This window comes from Quercus suber, unplaced genomic scaffold (assembly GCF_002906115.3).
Source record: "Quercus suber isolate HL8 unplaced genomic scaffold, Cork oak 2.0 scaffold_135, whole genome shotgun sequence".
In the NCBI taxonomy this organism is placed as follows: Eukaryota; Viridiplantae; Streptophyta; class Magnoliopsida; order Fagales; family Fagaceae; genus Quercus; species Quercus suber.
In genome coordinates this window covers 1,003,886-1,028,864 of record NW_027069597.1, presented here as the reverse complement: position 1 = coordinate 1,028,864, position 24,979 = coordinate 1,003,886, and the positions used below count along the sequence as shown (strand labels likewise).

The following is a 24,979-nucleotide window of genomic DNA, read 5'->3' as shown; positions in this document are numbered from 1 at the left end:
CTTACAAAATTAAAAAGATTAGTAAATATTATAAAAAAAATGCTCCTTTAAATATTGGTTGAAGTAGGGATTCAAATTCCTCAATCCCAATTATCAAAAATTATTTTATTAAAAATATATATCAAATTTGGTGATCAAAGTTTCATTTAAAAAATATTTTTCTAAAATATAAGAAAAACATAGTAAAATTTAGTTGAAATCTTGATTTTTGTCTCCTTTGTACACATTTCCATTCCATTTCTCTCTCTTTTGATAAGCTCAACCCCAAAATATGGTGCGGGTCCTTCAGAAGAAAAAAAGCCCAAAGCAAAGGACCAAAGGTCCACCAAATCCAATCGCACACACTGCGTAGCGTAACTATCAAGCGAGCCACTGTGAGCGAAAGAGAGAGAGAGCGAGCACCGAACGCTTTTCACAGAAAAAAGAAAAGAGGAAATCAGCAGAAGAGCAATGGCTGAACCCAAAACCAAATACGATCGCCAGCTCAGGTACAAATTAAATCACCGTTTTGCCACTTCCAACATTCTACTCTTCTTCCTCCTTTACTTTTGCCCTATTGCTATATCAACCCTGGACACACTTCTCTCTCTCTCTCAGTTCCTTTTCTTTCCACGTAAATTATTTTCCCTGGAAATTTTTTTCCCGAGGAAATTTTTTTTTTTTATGTAGAGGTTAAGCAGTGAGATTGAGTGAGGCTCAATAGATTATTTTTTTTTTAGGGGGGAATTTTGTTAATTTACTGCAACGCTCTGACAATAAAAAGCATATTGATTTATTATAAAGAAGCTACTGATTGTCCCTAATTCTTTTTTGGTTGGCATTGTTTGTTTTAAATTTTTTAGAACTTGTTTAATGTTTTCTTAATACCTTTCTTATGTTAATGAAGAAGAATAGCTTGGAAATACATAGACAAAGTTGCATTTCCTTGGAAGATATAGTATTCAAAATGGTGAAATTCTCTTAAAGATATGGGTGACCCTTATTGCCGAAAACTTGAGGCAGAGGCACTTGAGATGGTTTGGTCAAGTTCAGATAAGTGAGATTACCGAAAAAAGAACAGTAGAGAAAGATTGAAAATAATATTAATGGAAGTAGTAAAATTGGACTTGTCAATTAGGGAAGTAACTGAGTGTATGACTCAAATAGAATAGAATGACGGAAAAAAAAAAAAAAATTACATGTAGCCAACCCTAACTAGTCTGTTGAAAATCCATAACGGACATAAAAAATTTCAGGACTAAGGCTTGGTTGTTGTTTTCCTTTGAGAATTCTATTCTGAAACTTGATGTGAAACTGAAATTGCAGGATCTGGGGTGATCAAGGACAAGCAGCTCTTGAGAAAGCTAGTATATGCTTACTCAATTGTGGTCCTACTGGTTCTGAGACATTAAAGAATCTTGTTCTTGGTGGGGTTGGAAGCATAACTGTAATTGATGGTTCCAAGGTTGAACTTGGGGACCTTGGAAATAATTTTATGGGTATGTTAATGTTATGCTTCTTTTTGTTTTTGAATTTTACTTACTTTCTCTAACACATTTTAGATGTCTAGGTAAAATATAGTGATGTTTTCAAAATGCCATTTACTTTCTGATGACTAATTCTAGGGATACAACATATTTCTCAACTTTTTCACAACTTCTGATATGGTTTGTTGTGATTGGAACAACATCACTTTCACTTGAGTCCATAGTTGACACGACTTTTATTATATATCAACCACAATAGATCATGTCAGCAATTGTGAAAAAAGTTGTGTCCCTAGGCTTATGGTCATTGTATGTCAAAGATATCATGAAATTTAATAAGAGTCTTGTTTGTTTTAAAAGGATATGATATGGATATTTGAAGTTGAAAAGTAAAAATTCCTACTTTTGAATGCTGATATGTATTTTGAGGTGACTCAAAATGAAAATTAAGATATATAAAATGGGAGGGAAGGAGTACCTTTTAAATTCTGAGTGCTTATCTTTAGTTTCTGATTTTGATAGTTGATGAATCATGTGTTGGGCAATCTAAGGCGAAGTGTGTATGTGCATTTCTTCAAGAGCTGAATGATGCTGTTAAGGCCAAGTTTATAGAAGAGTATCCAGTGACGTTAATTGAGACAAACCCCTCATTTTTTTCTCAGTTTACCTTGGTAGTTGCCACTCAGGTATGAAGCTAATGTTTACCTTACTTTTTGACCATGAAAATAGTTAATTAAAAAGCATTGTTTTGTTTGCCCTGCACTGTGTGTATTGCCAAACTTTTTCTTAGTTATTATCACAAAGATGTAGATAAATTTGAATGTCAAGGTGGCTTGTAGCCTGTACTCACAATTTCACTGCGGTTTGATTTTTTTCATAAGATTTGCATGGTCTGACTACATAAATGAATTCAGTGGACTTCTGGATTTGTAACCTACTTTCCTAGATTTTAACAATTTTTTCTGTTTCTTCTTATCAAGTGCAATAAATAAGATATCAATCATTGTAGTTTGAGAGTGTGATTGTTTTTCTTCCTGAGTACACCCCCTGTGTACTTAGTTCTGCTTTTATTAATAATCTTTTGTTACTTAAAAAAGAAAAGAAAAAAGAAGTGCAATAAATATGATGAGTTTTTCTACTTTCACTTTCAGCTGATGGAAGATTCAATGGTAAAGCTTGATAGGATCTGTAGGGAGGCAAATGTAATATTGGTCTTTGCTCGCTCCTATGGGCTTACTGGGCTTGTTCGAATCAGTTTAAAGGTAATGTGTTTTTGCTTCATTGCGTTCCTCCAAAGTATCCAAAGTAAAAACTTGGACATTGGAAGGGTAATAAGCTGTTTTATTATAAAGCTCTGTCCTAGTATAACATCTGTTGGTTTGAATCATCACTAACATTCCTTTTAAAATATTTTTTTATCAAAACGGACAATCTCTTGAACTTTGTTCAGAATTTCTGTAAGGTAGCAACTGTTCTTTACTACTTACTGTTTACTTATCAAAAAGAAAAAAAAAAAAAATTGTTCTGTCAAAATCTAGTAAAAAACTTTTATCAAGATCAAATATAGAAAATTTTCTCTATACCAAATCAATTTTATACCCACTTTTTCTTATTTGTTGCAGGAACATACTGTGGTCGAGTCAAAGCCTGATCATTTTCTGGATGACCTCCGGTTAAATAACCCATGGCCCGAGCTTAAGAGGTGCAGATTTTGTTTTTATATTTAGTTGCTTTGGTTGATTTTGCATGTGCACATTGTCTAATGTTTGTTAGTGTCTGGCACAATTCTCAGCTTATACCTTTGACCATAAAAACACACACCTTGTATTCCATATAAATGCTTCTGATTGTCTATTTTCACACAATAGTTTTGCAGAAAGCATTGACTTAGATGCGCAAGATCCTGTGGCCCTCAAGCACACACCATACGTAGTTCTTCTTATCAAGATGGCAGAGCAGTGGGTCAAAAGCCATGGTGGTAGTCTTCCATCAACCAGGGAAGAGAAGAAAGAATTCAAGGTTAACTTGTTTGTTTCGTAGCTCTTCTGTTGGCTTCTTGTCTTATTTATTTTTTTTGAAAATAAAGTGACACAGTTGCTGATAAAATAAACTGAAAGTAAAGTGACACAGTTGGGTCTTGAACATTTTAGGAGCTTCTTAAAGCCAGGATGGTTGCATTGGATGGAGATAACTACAGAGAAGCCATTGAGGCCTCCTTTAAGGTCTTTGCTCCTCGAGGAATTAGTAAGTAACAAACTATGTAGTTTTTTTTATCGGTAAGTTACACACGCATCTAGTGGGTGTTGATTTCATAAAAAAAATCCCCCCCTCTAAATTATTAGGGGAGGAGGTGCCCGTTGAGCTAGTTGGCAACAAACTGTATAATTTCTTAAGCATAGATTCTGATTTTTCATGATAAATTGTGATGAACATGTCAAAGCTAAATAAGATGGATTAAATAACTATCATTAATGTTTTGCTCGTTTAGGTGTTTTTATGTGGGGTAAATACTTGAGGATTCATATATATATATATATATATATGAGATGGATTCAAGTTACATCTGGTGTAACTCCATAAGAGTTATACATTTTTTAAGCCATAGCTTTCTATGAGATCTAACGGTTGAAAAAATATCATTAAATGTTAATACTTTCCACCTTATTACCTAATTAATACTAGGGTTTGTTTTCTCTCACCTTATTTATTGCTTTCCACATGATTAGAGGGCACTACCATTTTCAATAACCTGCAAACCTTACATATACTAGCAGCCCACCATAGCCAACCTCCCACATCTCTGCAAAGAAGCTTTTTTTTTTTTTTTTTTCCTTTTTCTTGAGAGAAATCTCTGCAAAGAAGCTATTGAATGGTGCGCTAGAAATTTTTGGTTGGACTTTCTGCTTTACATTCCCATTAATAAAGAGCTGGTCGTGGTGCAAATAGTGTTGTAGACAATTTCGTTATTGGATAAATTACCCAATTACTACATTTATACAACCAGCAAGTTTAGAAAAGACTTCATGTCAAACATACTATGGGAAAAAAAGCATTTCATACCCATTTGGAATAGGAGCAAATTGCTATATTGACTATTGATTTGCAATATCTTGTAACGACATTTTGACTAGCTCTTAAGGAGCTTCAACTTGGAGATGCTGGAGATATATGACCCACGATTAGGTGATATAGGAATTATTCAATTAACATAATATTTAATTACTTTATTGCTTCTGTGCCAAAAGGGGAGATTTGTCTACGGTGAGGTGCTCCTTAGTAGATTAGTATGTTTGGCAAGTTATTGAAAATGAAGGGTACACAATAAATAAGGAAAGAGAAAAAAAAATGCTAGTATTAATTAAGTAATAAGGTGTAAAGTATTAACATTTAATGATGTTTTTTCAACCATTAGATTTCTTAGAAATCTATGGCTTAAAAAGGTGTAACACTTATGAAGTTACACCAGGTGTAACTTGAACCCATCTCTCTCTCTCTCTCTCTCTCTCTCTCTCTCTCTCTATATATATATATATATATAAGGAAAAAATGCAGAGAGACTAGGTGCAAATGCTTTGGGCTTCCCCCTTCTTTTCCAAATACATGGTTGGAAGGTGGTCTGGATGCTAGGAATCCACTATTTCAATTCCAACCATATTGGGATTGAGTTAGCTTTGGCACTTTTACCTGCATTGGATTGTGATGGAAATGGATTTGAGTCACCTTCCTGCAATAGGCCTCATTAAATTAATCCAACAAGAAAGTAAGGTTCTTAAAATACTTATATAAAAAAAATAAAGTAAAATTCTTAAAACATATCTATATTTAAAACAAATCACAACTGGTAAACAATTTGAATGATGGAGACGGCATGCTTATGTGGTTGTAAACTTACTTCAGTTCTAATGAAGTTCTAATGCGGGATTGCAATATGCTTCTGATTTTGTCATCAAGAAATTTGTGATTTCTGCCTGAAAATTAAGAATTCTGTAATTGGTTGCATGTAACTAAGAGCTGAAGTTTGGTTATTTTTTGCATTTCAGGCCCAGATTTGCAACAGATCCTTAATGACAGCTGTGCTGAAGTTGATTCTAATTCATCAGATTTTTGGGTGATGGTGGCTGCTTTGAAGGTAATTCCAGAATGGCATTGGTGACATTTGTTATTCTTTAGTTGAATCTGATACTGACATCCAATTCGCCGAAGTCAAGTGATAATATATACTGATATGTTTCTGCAAAGAGGTACTTTTAGCTTAGATCCTAAGTTGACTGACAAGCTCTTTGTACACTGCATAGAGTCAAAATTGGGGGTGGAAAATACAGATGTTTAGGCCTGTAAACAAGGAGCTAGGCTGTGTTAAAAGTTTAGGTTTACTCATCAACAAACTAGACTACATGTTCATGCTTGGTTCATTTTTTTTATTGAAACAAGTTTGAGCTTTTTCATAAGCTACTTGATTAACTTAATCTTCTCATATATATAGTAAACACATTATATTCAAGCTTGTTCACAATTAAAATTTTTTACTCCCATAAATCTATGCTAATAATTAATAACTAAATTATATTACTTGAGTTAATTAGATAGAATGATTTTCATTATGAACTTTTAAGAATTAGATACCAACCTTGCATTGTTGAAAAATGTATATAATTTTACTATGAGATGGACTATTTATACTAACAATAAAGTAAAAAAAATAATTTGATATCTATATGAGTGTTTTTTTTTTATTATACATGTATACATATAAACATATAATATTATATTTACTTAATTGAGCCTTATATTCACGAACTTGTTTACAAACATATTATTATGTTTGAGCTTGGCTTGTTTAATAAATAAATGAACGTAAACAAGTGTTTTCTTGAGCCAAGCCCAGTCGTTCATAAACAGGCTAGTTCATTTATAGCCCTACCGATGTTCTAGCAGATTCATCTAACCAATTCTTGTGTTTATATTTCTAGAAAGTCTGCTTCACAGACATTACCAACTCTTGTGCAGCTTTGTTGATCATATGTACTCTTACGGAACAGATTGTGTGGAAAGTGTCTAGTTGTCTTGTGATCCCTTTGGAAGGAATTAAATTGGAGGGTTTCTTTTCTCATTTAATATAAAGCTTTGACCTCCTTTCATTTAATTCTTTTCAGTCCCTCCCTCTCTCTATGCACACACATGCTTCCTTGGCTTATGGTGCTGCCTTTGTACCCCCTTTTCCCTTACAAATGTACTTTGAAATTATGATTTAAAGTACCTATGCTCATTGGTAATGGACTGAATGCTTACTTTTTTTCATGCTTTCCAAAATGGTCCAAAAATACTCTGTGCATGCTAGTTCAACTATTTCAAATGCCAGGAAAACGTGGAGATTGTTTTCTTATGCTAAGATCATTCCCTTTGGATGGGCCAGCAAGAAATATCATTAATGTTTATCACAGTCAATCTCTATGTTATTTGGACATCAACTATTCAGAATGTTCTAAATATGGACATGGTGATGTGCATTTGTTGAAGTTGTATAATTCTGCACTTCTTTCCTGATTTTGCAGGACTTTATATCAAATGAAGGTGGTGGTGAGGCACCCCTTGAGGGATCAATACCTGATATGACATCTACAACTGAGTTAGTATCTAAGTATCTCGTTTTTGGCAGTAAAATTTAGAACTAAAATGGAAATCAGTTTGTTGAGGCAAGAGTTGTATCAATTCTCTTGTAGGCTTTATGTTAATCTGCAGAACGTTTACCAAGCAAAGGCTGAGGCCGATTTTCTTGTTATTGAGCAACGAGTGAGGAATATTCTGAGAAAAATTGGTAAAGATCCACATAGCATCTCGAAGACAACCATAAAAAGCTTCTGTAGAAATGCAAGAAAACTCAAAGTAAGTCTGGAGTAACAGTCTTTTTTTTTTTGGGGGGGGGGGGTGTTCTTTTATATGTATTCCCTCATTGGGATGACAAATTACTTTCAATTATGAATGTAGTGACACTGTAGTAAATCTCATAAGGTCCTAACTTCTGAGTAATATTACATAGAACCTGGACGTACCATGACCTGAAGTTTGTGGTTGATTCTAAACAAGTCCTGTCCAATATGTTGTTGTAATCAGCTTTGATCACATCGTTCCTCTATGTTAGTAGTCCGTAAATTACAGCTATATGTTCATAATTAATTTTGTTACTGACCTAAGTACATCTTACCTTTTAGTAATGAATACTTATTTCCCAAAAATTGCTCTCAGCTAATCATGCACCTATGGGCTTATAGCTGCTAAGGCCTTGATGTTATATATTTTCTTATAGATCAAGCATGACTCATGTTCGCTATTATTTTTTCCTGGGTACAATAAGGTATAGATTTTTACTTTGTAGGTTTGCAGGTATCGCTCCATTGAGAATGAGATTAATTCTCCGATCTTAACAGAGTTACAGAAGTATCTTACAGATGAAGATTACAGGTTTCGTTGAATTTATTTTTTTATGCTTTCAGATAATAATTTAGCTTCCAATTTCTACTTATCAAAAAATTTAGTGTCCAATTCTTAAAATGTATTTATACTGTACTTTAATCATTTCTGGACCTCATGCATAGTATGTACTTGTTTCTTTGAGAGAATTGGATTTTCTGATTCAAAATCTAAAATTTGTGTCAAGAATGCATGTGGATTAAGAACATTTCATTGCATTACCATTGGCCAAATTAGAATTTTATATATTATATATATATATTGTTAATAATGTTGAAATTCAAGAAAAGGATGTGCAATCATTAAAAAATTAGGAAGCTATGCATAAGTTTTGCAGATTGGAGTCATTGGGGTTTCAGAATCCTTTTGCATATGGTATACTGTTAATTCTGCAGACCAAGTGATGCATTCTGTTTATGTAAAATATTTGGTCAGGATTGGATTGCCTACTGTCTAATTTCTTGATCCTACCACCTTTGATGTGTTTGGTTAACAACTTTAGCTTGTGTAATTCTTTATCTTCTGCAAATATTTTTGTTTTTGTCCCTCTAAATTAACTACTATCTTTCCTTTTGGGGAATTATTTTTTGCTAGAGGTAAAACAAAATGAAAATATACATATGCATGAATCACCACTACACCCCAAACAAAAAAGAAAAAGTGGCGTACTGAAAAAGATTCTCTTACATTCTACAATTCTCTTATATGTGTAGCAGTACAGCTGTGGGGTTCTATATTTTGCTTCGAGCTGTTGATCGGTTTGCTGCAAATTACAATAGTTTTCCTGGGCAATTTGATGGGTAACACCTGAGATACTGTTAACAATTATCATATCTTTCTAAAAGATCATACTGCACTTTTAACCTCACCTATTGATTCTTATAGTGGGATGGATGAAGACATTTCTCGATTGAAGACTACAGCTGTTGGCCTCCTCAGTGACTTGGGTTGCAATGGCTCAACCTTGACAGAGGACCTTATCAATGAGATCTGCCGATTTGGTGCTTCAGAGCTCCATGCAGTTTCTGCCTTCATTGGAGGAATTGCATCACAAGAAGTGATCAAGGTTCTACCTCTTGGCCTATCTAATTTAGATCTATCTGTTTATATTAAGGACCAAAAGGTGGTTGAATGATGAGCATTCGACCATGTTTGACGAGCACAATCATCAGAAAGCACAATTGTTTATATCTTAAAAATGCTATTAAAAGTTCTTTTCCATTTTATGTGACCCCCAAAACCCGTGATGACAATTGTCACTTTCCACTGCAGCTCATAACAAGGCAGTTTGTACCCATGCCTGGGACTTTCATCTTCAATGGCATTGATCACAAGTCACAAATATTGTCACTGTAAATCTGCTTTGAAATGACTGGTGTGTTCCCATCTTCTGTTGCTGTATATATGTTCTATTCATAATCTCATTTTTAAGTTCCTTGACAGCTATGTTGTTTTCGTTGGCAGATCCCTCCAGTAGATGGCGCAGAAATTTGTGTGGACAGCTTTGCTAAACATGTTATATATGAAGCATTCTGGTAGTTTGGTGTAAGTTCCTTGAGAGATAAGTTTTGTAACTTAAATCGACATGACAATTGGAGAGAGAGAGAGAGAGAGAGAGAGAGAGAGAGAGAATATTAGTTTAAAATGAAGTTCACCTATTTTGGTCCGTGAAAGTCATTGCCCCTACAAAAAGAGAAGCTTATTTCGCAAAATATGCCTGTATGCTACTGACTTATAACCGTCCCTTCAGGGATTTTCTTTTTTTAATTTTTTTGTCAAATGGTAAATGAATCTTTAGGAGCTCTTTCCTTTTTATTCTCTCTAGAAAAGGTTAGGATTTCAGCCCTTCAATTCTATCTCCTAATAGAAGATATTGCCAGGAGAGTGAAGACCGAGGCCCGTTTGCAAAATTTAACCCCAGGAGATCTTCGGTGCATTTGACTATTTTCCAATAAAATTTGATGTGCTGGAATGGATCCATATTCTCAATTATATATATATATATATATATATTCTCAATTTCTTAAATTATAGAGTATAATAAATCTTCTTGTTGGTCTTGGGTGCTCTCAGCTTAATTCTTGAAATAAGGCACAGCTTTTATGCCCATATAAAATGTACCCAACCCAGCAACTATACATTGTTCTCGCGTATGCCTGCTTGAGACTGATTCCATGTTTACCTGGTAGATTGCAAATCCCAGGTTTTATAATGTAGATCTTATGAGGAGGAAAAGGAGAGATTCATTTCAACAGGTTATGAAAAAAATAATTGAGATTAACAAATTGAAAATGTCAGAAGTTTGAACATGGACATAAGTAACTGGAATAAATAAATAAATAAGACACAAAACAGAAGTGTATAAGCCAACCAGGGGGTTTACACGACCAATTGGATCTTGATGTGCCATTGCACCCCATTCAACGCCATCCAACCTTATTAAGTCCATGCACGATGTTGCTGCATCCTAGATGTTGGAACTAACTCTGAACAGGAGCAGAAGTTTTCTTGGCAGGATTGTATACACTATATTCACCGAAGTCCCTTCTACCACTGGCAAAAACATTGCCCACAATCAAATCCTTGAGACAAAATGACAAATTCAGATCCTCAACATAATTTGAAGTCTCTATTTCACACAAAATAGGAAAAATAATTCATTAAATTATCCATGTTTTAGTAACCGTGCAGTCACGCACCAACTTCTAATGTTATTCACATCAAATTAGTACTCTAAGCAATATTTAGATCATCTCCAACAATTAGAAGCAGACTAGCAGATCGCTACATAACTACTCCTCCCCTTACTTGTATATGGACGGCAATTATGCATTAGAATTAAATTCATACTGCTGTTACTGCATGAGTTTTACATAGATTAAAATTAAATTTATGGGGCTTTTTAGTCCCTTTCTGACTAAAACATTGATAGAATTCTATTGTCCCTTCTCGTCAGTGAATAGATATGGTATTCCAAAACATCTTGCTATCAAGAACTTATTAAATTCTTTTGGAGTGTCTGTGTGTGTGCGCCACTAAGATTGGATGAGATATATATTTGATTGAGAAGTATTATATCCATAACATTTTCACAACACTTTCACAACCCATTACTGAAATTACTTTTTTGCCTATTAGTAATAGCCAGTAACAATCTACCACTTACGATTTGTTGTGAAAGTGTTATGAAAATGTTGTGGATATAGCATTTTTCTATTTGATTTAGATGTCACTGCTATAGATTAAACTTTGTCATAAGCACTTGCTTACACTTATAGATTTAAATTTTGATTTGCGGGTTATTTGTTCTACATATTAAGAAATTAAAACCACCATCTATTATACTCTGCATGGAATGACTATCTCGTGTAATGAAAGAGTGGTCTGGTTATGACATTGCATAGGAATAGGTGATGATGACATGATGGTAATGACAGCAATGATGGTTAGACTGATGTTAATGTGAAATTATGGTATTGGAGGCAGAGGTGGTGTTAGTATGTGTGATGGTGAGGCAGCAGGCAGTTACAGCAGCTGTAGTGGTGGTGAATGCAATACATATCATCCATGAGAGGAGTTAAAGGGCGGAAGGCAACCATGTGATTATGTGCTACAAGACTGAAAACAAGCATATGATTACTTATTAGTGTACCTGTGCATTACATCCCAGCCAGCAGGTAAGAAACGAGGATGAACAGCCTCAACAAATACTTGTCTCCACCTTTGACTGAATTGCCGAATACCATCCTCACCATATTCCTTTAGGAGATGATCTACAACTTGTTTCCCATGTGGACCATGTCCTAATAGTGATAATTTTGGGTGATGCTTAGGTTGGGCAGTTCCATCATATTCTGTATGATATAAGTCAACTATTCTGTTCGATGGATTTCTACTCTCACAATTATCGTTAGAATTTATCAAAAGGACACCATTTATATCAGAAACTCCATTTTTATCAGGCTTTACATTCTCTTTAAAAGTAGAACTGACTTCTTCATTAATCCCTGAATCAGCACAAACAGAGGAGTCACCTACATCAGCACCTGTTTCTCTATCTTCTTTTCTACTACATACTTCTGCTTCACTGCTTTGAGAATCATCTAGGGTACTAACTTGTGATGTTTCCACAAAGCCAGATGTCTCTGTGCTACCATTATTATTCTCTTGCTCCTCATTTGGAAGTATGCTCACAGCAGAAGGCTTGAAAGACAATCCTTTCTTCTTCTCAAGTCGTCTTCTCTCATGAGGACTCATGCCAACTAGCAAAGCCTTTTCCAAATCTACCTCAGATATCTCCCTCCCTCCATAATAACTCATGACAATCTGCAAACAGCAGGACAGGAAAGAAGAAAAAAACTCCATAATGTTAAAAAAAGTTCCCTCTTTTATTCCCCCAGTGAAGCTAATGAGTAACAAGCTGCAATGAAACTGATAAAGAGGACATGTGAGTTGTGACAATGGTCTTATTCGGAAATCATAAATTTTCATCTTGAAATTTTCACAATGAAGCCATTCAAATTCTAATGAGATTCCCAACACATGCTGTGAGATAATTGGGTTAATAACCACCAATTCCAGCTGTGTAATTCAACTGATTATGTTTAAGCAGATACCTACATCTTGTACACACCCGAAAATAATTAAATTAATAACCACCAATTTCAGCTCTCTGTAATAATGTAATTCAACTTATTATGTTTAACCGGTGAGCTATCTTGAACACACCTTAAGATAAATTTATACCACCAATTTCAGCTCTCTACAATTCAAATGATACTGTTGAACTAGAGACCTACATCTTGTACTCTAGTATGGCTATTTGTGCTGATTATTCAACTATAAACCGTAGTTACATTCAATACAAATTCTTATATCAATAAGTCTAGAAACATAACAAATTTCACAACTTTTTCCATAATTGGTGAAGTGGCAGGTTATAATTGATGTACAATAAAGGTCATGTTAGAGGTGGCCACATATGAAATAGTTGTTAAACTAATCACAGTCTGCCACCTCAGCATATTGTGAAAAAATTTCATGAAATTTGTTGTCTCTAGCATTATTGTTTGTATATGTCTGCTCTGCTTCAGAACAGGGGGGAAAAAAAAAATCAAAGTAGAGAAAGTGCTCTAAACCTGTGTCAGTTCATCGCGGCGCTTGGATGGCATTCTTGGTCCATGGCGCAGAAGTGCCATAGCAGCTGTTCGCAATTGTAAAGGAGATACTCCTCCCTCCTCAAGGTTTGTTTCTGACTCAGATGACCCAGACATAACTTGTGCTTGTTTTAAATCAACTACTTTACGAACAAAAAGGGGAATTCCAAATTCTGCAGCAATTTGCTTTTTGTACTTCTCAGCAGAAGCATGGGCAACTTCATGACAGTCCACACAAACTAAGACAATATCATGAGAACGGTGGCTTTTCATGTGCTCAGGAAAGTGCATTCTGTAGCATGAGGGAATTATTCGGTAGCGTAAATAGTGACTTCCTTCACCACAGCCAACACATATATTTTTCTTACTCTGGATATAAAAATCATTGTCTTCATCTTCTGGACGGCCTTTGGGTTCAAAGAGAAGCATAATGGCAGGCGGATTGTCATCCACAATTTTTGCCAAATCTCTATGAAGATACCTGTTAGAATATGACGTTGATCACATTGAATGCATTTCTTTGTGGCACAAATAATGGCAACAAAAAGGCTCACCAACCATTCAAGCTTCCTTTGATCACAGTAACAAAGCAGTCGCCCATCATTTGCATAAATTCTGCAATTATGATAAACTGGAGATTTGCAGGAGAATTTTTGAACAAATAGATCTCGAGAAGCCTTTTTAGCAACTTGCTTTGAACTTTTTACCCCATTTTGTTTGGATACAAATTCCAATTTCAGATTACAGTTAATCAATAAAGCATAATTATGAATAGAAATGGGACAACTCCCACTTGGACCCAGGCACTTTTGGATGATCACTGGGAAAATATCATTAAGGTTGCCTATCTTGTCATGGAGCAGAGAACAGACATCATCCAAATGACTGCAAACAACAGGGGATGGAGATGGGAGGAAAGAATGGAAACTCAAATCCACATTCAGATCAGCTTGATTTATGGTGTTACATACTTCTGTTGTTGTCATTGGAGCTCTGCCTGCAAGAGCAACAATAGCCTGATCTGATAATACGTATCTTAAGCTCTCATCATGCAAACGGGCCTGAAAGGAGATAAATGCAACACAATAAGCTTAACTAACTACAAAGTACTTTCCTGTTTTGTTCACTATGACTTAGACAAGATGAGCAGCACTATGGATAAATGAGGAATCTGGAAATTTGGGGATCATAATTCGGGCCTAGCTAAAATAATCTGCCCATATAATAGAAGCACACCTAATGTCAGATTGTGGAAAGAAAATAAAAAGTGTATATATATTTAAGATATTAGGCATATCATTGTTTTGATTATGAACACTGTTATCATTAAGGTCGAACTGATATATATATATATATATATATTTGTTGGTGAGCCGTGAGCTTAGAAATAAGGTAAACTAATGATGAAGAAGGTAACATGAGGTGGGACGTCAAATGAACAGGCACCCTTGGCTGATTGTTTAAATATATTTCACAAATATATTAAACAACTTTCCCCTAAGCAAGTAAACCTGATATTTTTGCTGCATTGCTCTTATAGCAATAAAGCTATTCTCAAAGTGGCAGCTAAATTTTTGGAAAAGTTACTACTAACCATTAAATCTCTCCAAGCACACAATCGCCTCACAAGATCTGGAAACTGGAAAAAAAAATTGAAAAAAAAAAAAAAAAATCAGAATTTTATAAAATGTAGAACTGCAACTTTCTACTGACCTAAAGTGATATTCAAATGAAAATGCAGCAAACCTTGGTTTCAAAATTTGATGAAACACCTCCTTGACCATTCAAATGACGGGAAGATAATGATGATGCAGCAGACTCTCCAGGAAAACCTTCAACGTCTTTTGTGTAGAGTTGCAAACAAGTCATATTGGAACGCCGACTAGCCTCGAGAACAAAATGGAATTTGTCATCGGACAGGAGATTTCTGAGATATTATTGCTATATTAAAAATTCTGTTGTTATGTGCAGTTATAAATGCAGGTTTCTAAAGTTACCAGCAGCAAGCCATGGGTAAGCATGGAGTAATACCTACGAAAGAGTGGAAGACATACATTTGTTTCAAGCTTAGCCTATACTACATTTAAGAACAAGTTAGAAACATTCAATTTTATGTCTCCCAATATCTGGCAATTGTCACATGACAAACCATTCCAATTAATTATCGTCTCAAGGATATGAACTCCCTTGCAGGGACCCCTCCCCCACCCTTCAATGTAGTCGGGTCCCCAAGTTTTTGGAATGCTCCAATTTCTTCTTCCACCCCCACCTCCCTACCACACCCCACCCCCCCCCCCCCCAAATTTTTTTTTTTTTTTTTTTCCCTCCATTCCAACACAAACAAATTAAATGCCAAATGCTGGATTTAAGCATGAACAGAAGATAGAAGGAATACCATTTTCCTGTTGTTTGAGTTCAGCAATTAAGCAATTTGCAATGTACAACAGATAGTGTGCATCTATTCGAGCATATTGCACCATTTCGTTTGATAGGGGTCGTTGTCTCCAGTCTTCACGCTACAATTTAATGTGAAATAAAATAAAATCAAATAAGTAGAAAAATTTTGTTTTCTTAGTAGAAATACAACTGAAACTCTAAAAACTAACATCCATCATCCAGTCCACAGCTTCTCAACACTACAAGTTAAAATCATTGGTATGTAACCTAGGCCTTTTCATGGACATATTAGACTGCTCCGTGTGAAGAATTTTAATCCGGGAAAATATGTGGAGTTTATTAGTATAGAGTACAATAGATTGGGATGCTATTCTCGTAAAAATCTAATTAGTTCTCTTACAAAAATGACCAGTAAATTTTGAAATGATGCAACATGTATGTCAGTTAGCCTGAAAGCCAAACCTGTAACAATTTGTTTGTCGTCACTCCACAATAAGTTTCAAGTAAGTATGCCAGTGATTTCTGTGGTTTTGACAACACCTCACATGCCTGCAATGTAGCAACAAGAATACAACGTGACAAAAGAATTGTGGACAGTTAGTTTCTGTATGCATCATCTTCCTCTCTCTCAGCCCACCATATTTCCAGTAAACGGTCATTCAACCAAAATCAATACATATGGTAAACACATCTAATGAAGGACCTCATAGAATCAGAATAATAAAAACTAACCTTTGCTGTATCAAATAAATTTACAACATATATATGGAAGTCCCTTTGAAGCCAGAGAATGTCATTATCAGACCCATGGAACACCTACACAACAAAACTTCCTGATATCAATGGCACTAATACCGTAATAACAACTCTATATATATATATATATATGTATACCCTAGAAGTTTTCTCTCTCCCACACTCATCCTATCTTTTTGAACAGAGTTATTAAAAAGTTGCATTGTCTGTGTGACATAAATCTCATCTACCCAACATAATTGCGTTCAAAATGTAAAACAAATTCACAATTTAAACACCTTACAAATACTAGGATCTGCAAAAACTGGGCGAATAACGCTCATTGCATCATGAAGAGCAATTGCGTCCACCAAATAATCTTCCTTCTGAGTAGAAATCTGTTCAAATTACAACGAAAACACATAAATCCATCATATTGCTTTACAAAACCTGCAAATTGCAGTAAAAACTAAACAATGTACCTGTATCAAAGCTGTAAAACCTAAAAAAGATCGTAAACTATGCTGCTCAGTATCCACAGAAAAAACCTTCTCTTTGCTCAGAACATCCACGAGCTCCTTCAACTGCGTCTCAGTCTCAACCCAAGTATACGTCTCGCTCATTTTCAAATCGGTATATTCATTTATGAAGCTGAATTCAAGTCCCGGATTGTCCAACAAGGCTGTAATCTCCGCTTCATATGGATGTGAATTCAAATCATTCTCTGTTACCAAATAAGAGCACCCTCCAATTTTAATTACCGCCATTATTATACCACCGTAACAAAAATATAAGGAAAATAATCATTTAGATTCTTATGCTTTAAGCTCCGCTTTGATTGATCAGAAAGCAAACGAAAACTTCAACAACAACACAACAAAAAGAAAGAGAAATCCAAGCTTTTCGCTGAGTTGAGCAATTTTCGCTTCGTTGGTTCCATTTGTTTCAACAGAAAATAACTCCAGCTAAGTTCTCTAGTAACTAAGAAAAATCTTTAATTCGAAGAAAATTAATTTCTATCAAATATTTCACAGTACAAATTGCAGAAATTCAAAAACTTGTCGTTCAATTTTCTCCGCAGCCAAACGGAACTTCACCTCATGTCACCGCATATTTCAGTTTAAGAATATCAGTTACAAAGTTTCCTCCGACTCCGATTAAAATTTTATTTTTCATTTCCTATATTATTTTCTCAGCAACCAAACAGGGTTATAGGAAAATGTACCGTTGGGAGAGTCGTGAAGCTTCTTCAAGTGCTTGAAAGGAGAGTATGAATTATCGGCCAAGACTCGCTTAAATGCGTGCTGTGGCTTCTTCTGGTTATGGCAGTGGTCTCCTTGTAAATAACACGAACTGGAAGGGCACTTTTGGCTCCGCTTTCGTCGCCGGTACCGTACGGTTATGAAGATCGAGAGTGCCGCCAAGGTACCAATTGTTACTGCCATCACTCTCATCTTGTACCTGTTTTCCATTTTATTTTTCTATGAATTCAAAAAATAAAAGAAATCTGTTTTTTTTTTTTTTACTAAAATGTGTGTGTTTCTCTTTTCCTTCTGGTTCTTCAAAGCTCAGGGACAGGGTTTAGGTTTTAAGGCTTCAACATTTACGTGGCAGAACACCTCAATGGGCTTCTAAACGGGCCGATGGTCTCAAGTTAGAGGCCCGATGAAAGTGTCATGTTTGAACCTAAGATGTGGGCTTGCAATTAGTACCCATTGTTATAGTTTTTTCAGTTTTCAAAAGCTACTTATGCGTACGGATAATGTTTTAGAATTTCAAAAAAAATGTTTTTGAAAAACAACCAACTGGAATATCATTGCCAAACAGAAAGGGGAGTACAACAAAGCGAAGAGAAAAGCTCAACACAGTACATACTACACAGTCTTCCTGGACAACGTGAATCACCATGGGAGGACAAACTCCCTTCCAGACATAAGACTCTTCCTTTTGCCTTGCATACTATGCAAGCTCACGAGCTGCCCTGTTGTAATCTCTTTTCACATGCTTGATTTTCCAGTTGCTAAACGAAGAGTGCAAACTAAGAATCCCCTGATACACATGACCAATACAGCCACTTGTTTCAGCTGCTGTGACACTCGAAACAGCTGTTAATGCGTCAGATTCCAAGATGATTTGAGATAGCTTTTGCTCTTTGGCAAGAATTAGACCACACTCCATAGCTAGCGCTTCAACTTCCTCCGCCGAGAATTGTCCCTGAAGGTATTTACAGCAAGCAACATGAATAGTACCAGCTGCATCTCTTATAACAACACCCACACTTGAGTTCCTTTCATTTTCAGATGTAGCACCATCAACATTAATTTTAAAAACTCCTGGAGGAGGCACTATCCACTTCTCTTCTGTCCGAGCCAAGCTATTGAGGCGCTCTTGAATTCAAGAATATATTTTCTAGCAAAACTCCAAGTATGATCTGGAAACTGACTTGAGGATTCGTGCACTATTTTATTCCTATTATACTAGATTGCCCATGCAACTCCAAAGAAAACCTCCAAGTCTCTTGACGTACCAGATTCAAAAAATTTCATAGCGATATCTATAATATCCATACTCTCTTAGACACTTCACACTTAACAAAAACATGGAGAGTTGATTCAGGCTCCTTCCCACAAGCTGGACAAATATCACAAAGCTTAACTCATCTTCTTTGCAAGTTCACAAAGGTAGGAAGAGCATTCATACACATTTTCCAAGCAAAGATACGCACCTTGGGAGGGATGTTTAAATACCATAGCTTCTTCCAAAGAGGACTCCTAGAATCACCCGAAGAGCTTTCACCTTCCTCTATTATATCTAGCACCCCAACAACAATATAATAAGCACTTTTTACACTGAATTCTTCCTTTTTATTACCCACTCATATGATTTGGTCTTTTGGAAGGTTATGGCTAAGGGGAATATTCAGAATAGTCCTTGCTTCAAAAGGCAAGAACAAAGATCTTACTACATCACCTTTCCACCTCCTCGTGTCTCTATCAATCAGTGACGAGACCCTAAGAAAATCATCAAAGGGCTTTGGAGGGGAGATTACTTTGTACGTTGTTGGAGTAGGCAGCTACTTATCCTTCCAAATATGAATCCTATTGCCATTGCCAACTCGCCACTAGGTACCTCTCTTCACAACTTCTAGTCCATTGAAGATACGTCTCCAAGTATAGGAAGGGTTGGATCCAAGTTTTGCTCTAAAAATATCACCATGCGGATAATATCTCGCTTTGTAGATTTGGGCCACCAGAGAGTTAGGATTCAAGATCAACCTCCAACCTTGCTTAGCTAGCATAGCAAGGTTGAAAGCCTGTAAATTTCTGAAACCCATTCCTCCATTCAGCTTTGACTTACACATTTTCTTCTAGCTAATCCAAGCAATTTTCGATTCTTGACCCCTTTGACCCCACCAAAACTTTCTCATCATTGCTTCAATCTCATCACAAAGACTCTTTGGGATCAGGAAGTAACTCATGATGTATGTTGGAATTGCTTGAGCAACAGCTTTGATAAGGATCTCTCAGCTTCCCACTGATAGAATTTTTTCCTTCCACCCAAATAATTTTTTCTCCACCCTCTCTTTAATTTCTGCAAATACTTCAACTTTTGACTTGCCAATGATTGAGGGTAGGCCAAGGTATTTTTTATGTCGGTTCTCTTGCATTGGACCCAACATATTCAACACTTCACATCTTCTATCATCAGGGGTATTGTTACTGAAAAAATCTAAAGATTTATCCTCATTGATTTTCTGACCCGAGGCAACTTCATATAGCTGGAGAATATCAATAAGATTTTGGCATTCTTGGCTATTTGCTTTACAAAATAATAGACTGTCATCTGCAAAAAATAGATGTGTAATCTTGGGATTACCTCTACATATTGATACTCCACTAATTTTTTGGTTCCAGGCAGCATTATTAATAAGGGAGGAAAAACCATCTACCCACAAAAGAAAGATATAAGGTGAAATTGGGTCTCCTTGACTGAGAACTTTTGTAGGAATAATACTACCATAAGCAACACCATTAACGAGGATAGAGTAAGATACAGTAGTTATGCAATGCATGATCAAATTTATCCATTTTTCATGGAAGCCCATTTTTTCCATCACTTGTTTAATAAAACCTCACTCTACCCTATCATATGCTTTACTCATATCCAACTTTATTGCTATAAAACCCTCCATTCCTTCCTTCTTATGTTCTAAATAGTGCATAAGTTCAAAAGTTACAAGAACATTGTTTGTAATTAGTCTCCCAAAGAGAAACGCTCTCTAATTTCCTAATATAATCTGTGGAATGATTATTTTGAGACAATTGGCTAACACTTTTGATATCAGTTTATAAACAACATTACATAGACTAATAGGTCTAAAATCAATCATTTTTGTGGGGTTTTTTTTTTTTTTTTGGCACCAAATTGATGTTTGTTTTATTAATCTCTACCATAGACATATTTGAGTTTAGCACATTTAAGACCATGCATATGACATCATTACCAACAATACTCCAATATTTTTGAAAGAAAATAGCAGACATACCATCAGGATCTGGGACTTTTGTTGGATGCATCTGTTTTAGTGCTGCCTCAACTTCCTCCCTTGTGAATTCTTGAATAAGGAGCTGATTCATATCCTTAGTAACTCTAGTTGGAATAGTATCAAGGACTTTCGAAATGCGAGTCGGATAAGAAGTGGTATACAAAATTTTAAAATATGATACAGCCACCTCTACAATACCATCAATAGAATCATGCCAATTTCCATTTTCATCCATAATGCTGTTGATGGTATTTTTCCTTCTCCTATCTGAAGTCCTAGTGTGGAAATATTTTGTATTTTGATCTCCAAGGCCTAACCATTGCACCATCGATCTCTAATGTTACATAATTTCTTCACTATCCAATAAATCATTAATCTTCTTTCTTAACGTATTGATCTCACTACCCAGACTGCCATCTTTATCTCTACAGACCAAAGTACTGAGAGTCTCCCTTTTCTTCTGAATTTGCCTTGGAATTTGCCCAAATACCATTTTGTTCCATCTAGAAAGATTTTCAGCACAACAACTCAACCTAGCAGCAATCCCAATAGGAGAATTTAATTCTTGGATGCCATCCCAGACTTCTTGGATAATATATTTGCATTCCTCCCTTCTTGTCCACATAGCTTCGAATTGAAATCTTCGTCTATTGGGATTCTTCTGAACTGTAGCATCAGTTATCAGCAAAGCTCAGTGGTCAGATGTGGACTCTACCAAATGATGCACTTTTATATCTTTATAATGATCAATCCATTCAGGAGTAACCAAAGCTCGATCTAATCTTAGGTACATTCTACTTTCACCATCTTGCATATTACACCAAGTAAAATTAGGACCACAGTAACTAGGATCCTTGAACCTACATTGGTGTATTGCTTCTCTAAAATCATCCATCTATTTTTGAGACCTTAGCACCTTACCCAATTTCTCTTCCATCGACACAATTTCATTAAAATCACCAAAGCATAACCAGGGAAGTTGATACTTTTTGCTAAGGCTTCTCAAAAGATCCCAAGATTCTTTTCTACGATGAGTTTTAGGATTGCCATAGAAACCCGTGATGCGCCACCTAAAACCTGATTCTGAGTCCGTCATAACTGCATTAATATAATTTCCTGAGTAGCCTTGAACTTCCACTTTTATGTCCTTCCTCCATAGCATAGCTAATCCCCCACTCCTCCCCACACTAGGAACAATTAGACCATTCAACAAACCAATTTTAAATTTCTCTTTTTCCATCTAATATTTCTTCATCTTTGCCTTTAACAGGAAGACAATTTTGGGCTTCCAATGTTGCACGAGCTTGCGCAACACTCAAACTGACCGGGGGTTCCCAAGCCCCTGGCAGTTCCATCCTAATGTAATCATTGATCTAGGCGGTGCTGCTCAGCAGTCACTGCCGTTTTAGGAAAAAAAATTTACACCCCCTTCATGTTTCTCCTCACATAAACGTTTCTAAGCTCTACCATCAGAAATAAACACATTTCATCATTACCTTTTCTTTTTTTACTTACCTCTTGGGCTTGTTCAGACTTCTCAACACCTTGGGCCTTTCCTTTTTCCCTTGCTATGTTTTTAATTCTACCTCTAGCAGCTTGTTTAAACATTCTACCTGGGCCTTGTAGTTGCCTATCTCGTTCCTCACTAGTGCCTTCATTTCCTGTTAGCTTTAAAGGGCTTAATACTCCAACCTCTCTTATAACCAGCCCACAATTCCTTTCCTTACTTATGCCTTCTTTTTCTTTTGGCGTTATTGGGCTTAACATTTTAGCCTCTCTTATAACCGGCCCACACTTCTTGTTAACTACTACCTGACCACCCTTATTCCTATGCAATTCGTTTCTGACCACACCAATTCTAGAACCAATTTGCTTATCACGTGCAATCCTTTCCAGCCCCATATTGAAAACTTCTGGTACTTTATCTTCCCATTTGATCTGCCTTCCCTGTTCCCTATGAGTAGACATGACAGTACCCTTCACCATGTCCAAGGGAGCTGTATCCATCATGACAACTGTACCACCCTCTTCAATAGCTCCACCGTCCACCACTAGAGTAGTTGACCTCCCTCTTACAGCCCCGTTCTCTTCACCAGCTCCGCCATCCACCACCATAGATGGTGAGCTCACTTTTTTAGCCTCCAACTGCACCTTTATCTTATCCTTTTCACCTCCATTTTTTATAACTCCTCCAGCCTTCAGCCATTCACCATATTGTCTCCCTGACAGTTGCTCCATTGGACTTACTTGGCAATGCTTTTCATCATGCCTAAGTATTCCACATATGTAGCAAAAAGTAGGGAGTCTCTCATTCCTAAAATCAACCCAATATCTTCCACCCTCTTCATTCTTAACATACCCCCCTTTACGGAGAGGTTTATCAATCGGAACCTCAACTCGTATTCTTAAAAACTTAGCTTGATTCGCTTGCATAGCCCTCTTGTCAACTTCTAACACCCTTCCAATCTTGCTACCAATATCCTTCTCAATTTCTTTAGTCATATTCTCAAATGGTAAACCCCAAATCTACACCCAGAAAGGAGAATGGGAAAAACTGATATTTTTTTACATTAAACCTTTTCTCCATTGACAAAGAAGGAGAAGGAGGTTGTCAAAATTCCAATGACCACTTTTTTCAACACACTCTAACTGGCATCTTGAGTTGAATTTAAATTGCAAAATATTATTCCCCATCTCCACAATCCTCAAGTCAAAACCCATCTTCCATGCTACCTTTAAAGTGTTCTTTAAAGCTCTTTGATTTTGATGACGATCTGAAAGTAGACGCCCAAATAAACTCAAAGAGCATTCTTCAAAAATTTCAGATACTGATATTTGCAATAACAATATCTTCCTCTTCTTCCTTTGTGAGCTTTAACTTTCCCAAACTATTCACTACTTCTTGATCCATTCATTCATAAATGAAAAATGGGCTACAACCAATTTTGAAAACTGGTGTAGTCCAAGAGAGAACCCTTAGATAGGCTTTCAAGGGAGGGAATAAGCTCTTACCTTGTTGAGAGAGAAAAAAGACTCTTACCATATTGAGAGAGAAAGAAGACTCCTACAGGGGAGAGAGAACTTTCTATATATATATATATATATATATATTACAATCTGATGGTTTAGATTTCAAAAAATGTTGAAAGATCCTTACGTTTGGTTGCAAATCACACCAGGAAATCAGATGTCAGGGGTATCTAAATTCCCCCTCAACCCTCATTTTGTAAGAATGTGAACTCTTTTTAAAACTAGTAGGTATTTGGATTCCCAGTTCTTTCACAAAGTCTATTGATCTTGATTACCATCATGAATTTCTTGTATAATTCTTATCTTAAAATTGTGTTTCACCTTACTTCTTACAATTTGTGTTTTCCTATTTGATTTTTACGTTTTTTTTTTTTTTTAAATTCTTTTTGTTCATATCAACTCCATCAGTTTTAGTGGCTTCTTTATCACGTTAAGGGTCCGTTTGGATACAACTTATTGTTACTGAAAACACTGTAGCAAAATAATTTTTAAATGTGTAAATAGTATTGTGGGACCTATTTTTAATATTTTTTAATGCATAAATAGTGCTGCTATAGTGTGTGAACAGTGTGCTACAATGCGTGAACAGTAATAATTGTCTCCTGCATAGTGATTTTTACTGTTCATGTGTTGAAAAAAAAAAAAAAGTTCCAAAACGTGAAATAGAAAACACAGCCGCAACTTTCAGTATTATCCAAACACATACTAAATTTCTCTTGGTTGTATGTTTTACCGCTAATTATGTTATGCTAATCATATTAATTAAAATAATTTTTACATTATAGATTATTATAAATCCTAAATCTTTGAAGCTCAAGCTATGAAGTAGGGGAGTTCTGTGTGAAATCTAAAATAGGTCATTGCAACATCAAAAAAATAAAATAGGTCATTGCAATTTTCCCCTTGTTCTTCAATCTTCTCCACTATGTATTGCATTGCATAGTGGGTTACTGGCTTACGTGGCAACACACTTTTATGTGGGCTTAGAAACGGGCCGAAGGTCTCAATTTAGAGGCCCAACGGTAGTGTTTCATGATTGGGCCTAAGGGGGCTAGGCCTAGGCCTTCAATTTAGCACCAATGATAACCGTTTTTCAATTTTCAAAAGATTGAAAAAAAAAAAAAAATATCAGTTATCAAAAGTTAGTTATAATTGTATTGTAGTTCACTGCAGCAAATAAA

At 35.7% G+C, this 24,979-nt stretch overlaps 2 protein-coding genes across 2 annotated transcripts; one reads left to right on the top strand and one right to left on the bottom strand.

Moving 5' to 3' along the window:
• Positions 1–276: 276 nt before the first annotated feature.
• On the top strand, positions 277–9,749 carry LOC112034866 (NEDD8-activating enzyme E1 regulatory subunit AXR1). Its single transcript, XM_024067677.2, has 15 exons — positions 277–488; positions 1,306–1,478; positions 1,989–2,152; positions 2,618–2,728; positions 3,089–3,168; positions 3,335–3,485; positions 3,617–3,710; positions 5,507–5,595; positions 7,019–7,092; positions 7,187–7,349; positions 7,840–7,925; positions 8,651–8,734; positions 8,820–9,000; positions 9,207–9,309; positions 9,399–9,749. The coding sequence occupies exons 1-14, from the start codon at positions 451–453 to the stop codon at positions 9,288–9,290; spliced, it is 1,572 nt and encodes a 523-aa protein (XP_023923445.1). The 5' UTR covers positions 277–450; the 3' UTR covers positions 9,291–9,309; positions 9,399–9,749.
• Positions 9,750–10,190: 441 nt separating this feature from the next.
• Positions 10,191–17,777, bottom strand: LOC112034863 (protein RRP6-like 3). The gene is given in 13 exon segments (XM_024067673.2): positions 10,191–10,487; positions 11,587–12,260; positions 13,073–13,571; positions 13,649–14,151; positions 14,685–14,729; positions 14,837–15,003; positions 15,006–15,017; positions 15,486–15,606; positions 15,950–16,036; positions 16,220–16,303; positions 16,522–16,620; positions 16,705–16,946; positions 17,448–17,777. Coding segments are annotated over 13 exon segments (2,853 nt in total). The 5' UTR covers positions 17,695–17,777; the 3' UTR covers positions 10,191–10,414.
• Positions 17,778–24,979: the final 7,202 nt, after the last annotated feature.

Coding starts and splice junctions, on each gene's coding strand:
- LOC112034866 (XM_024067677.2), top strand. CDS start 451: ATGGCTGAACCCAAAACCAAATACGATCGCCAGCTCAG. Junction 489..1,305: donor AAATACGATCGCCAGCTCAG/GTACAAATTAAA, acceptor CTGAAATTGCAG/GATCTGGGGTGATCAAGGAC. Junction 2,153..2,617: donor CCTTGGTAGTTGCCACTCAG/GTATGAAGCTAA, acceptor TTTCACTTTCAG/CTGATGGAAGATTCAATGGT.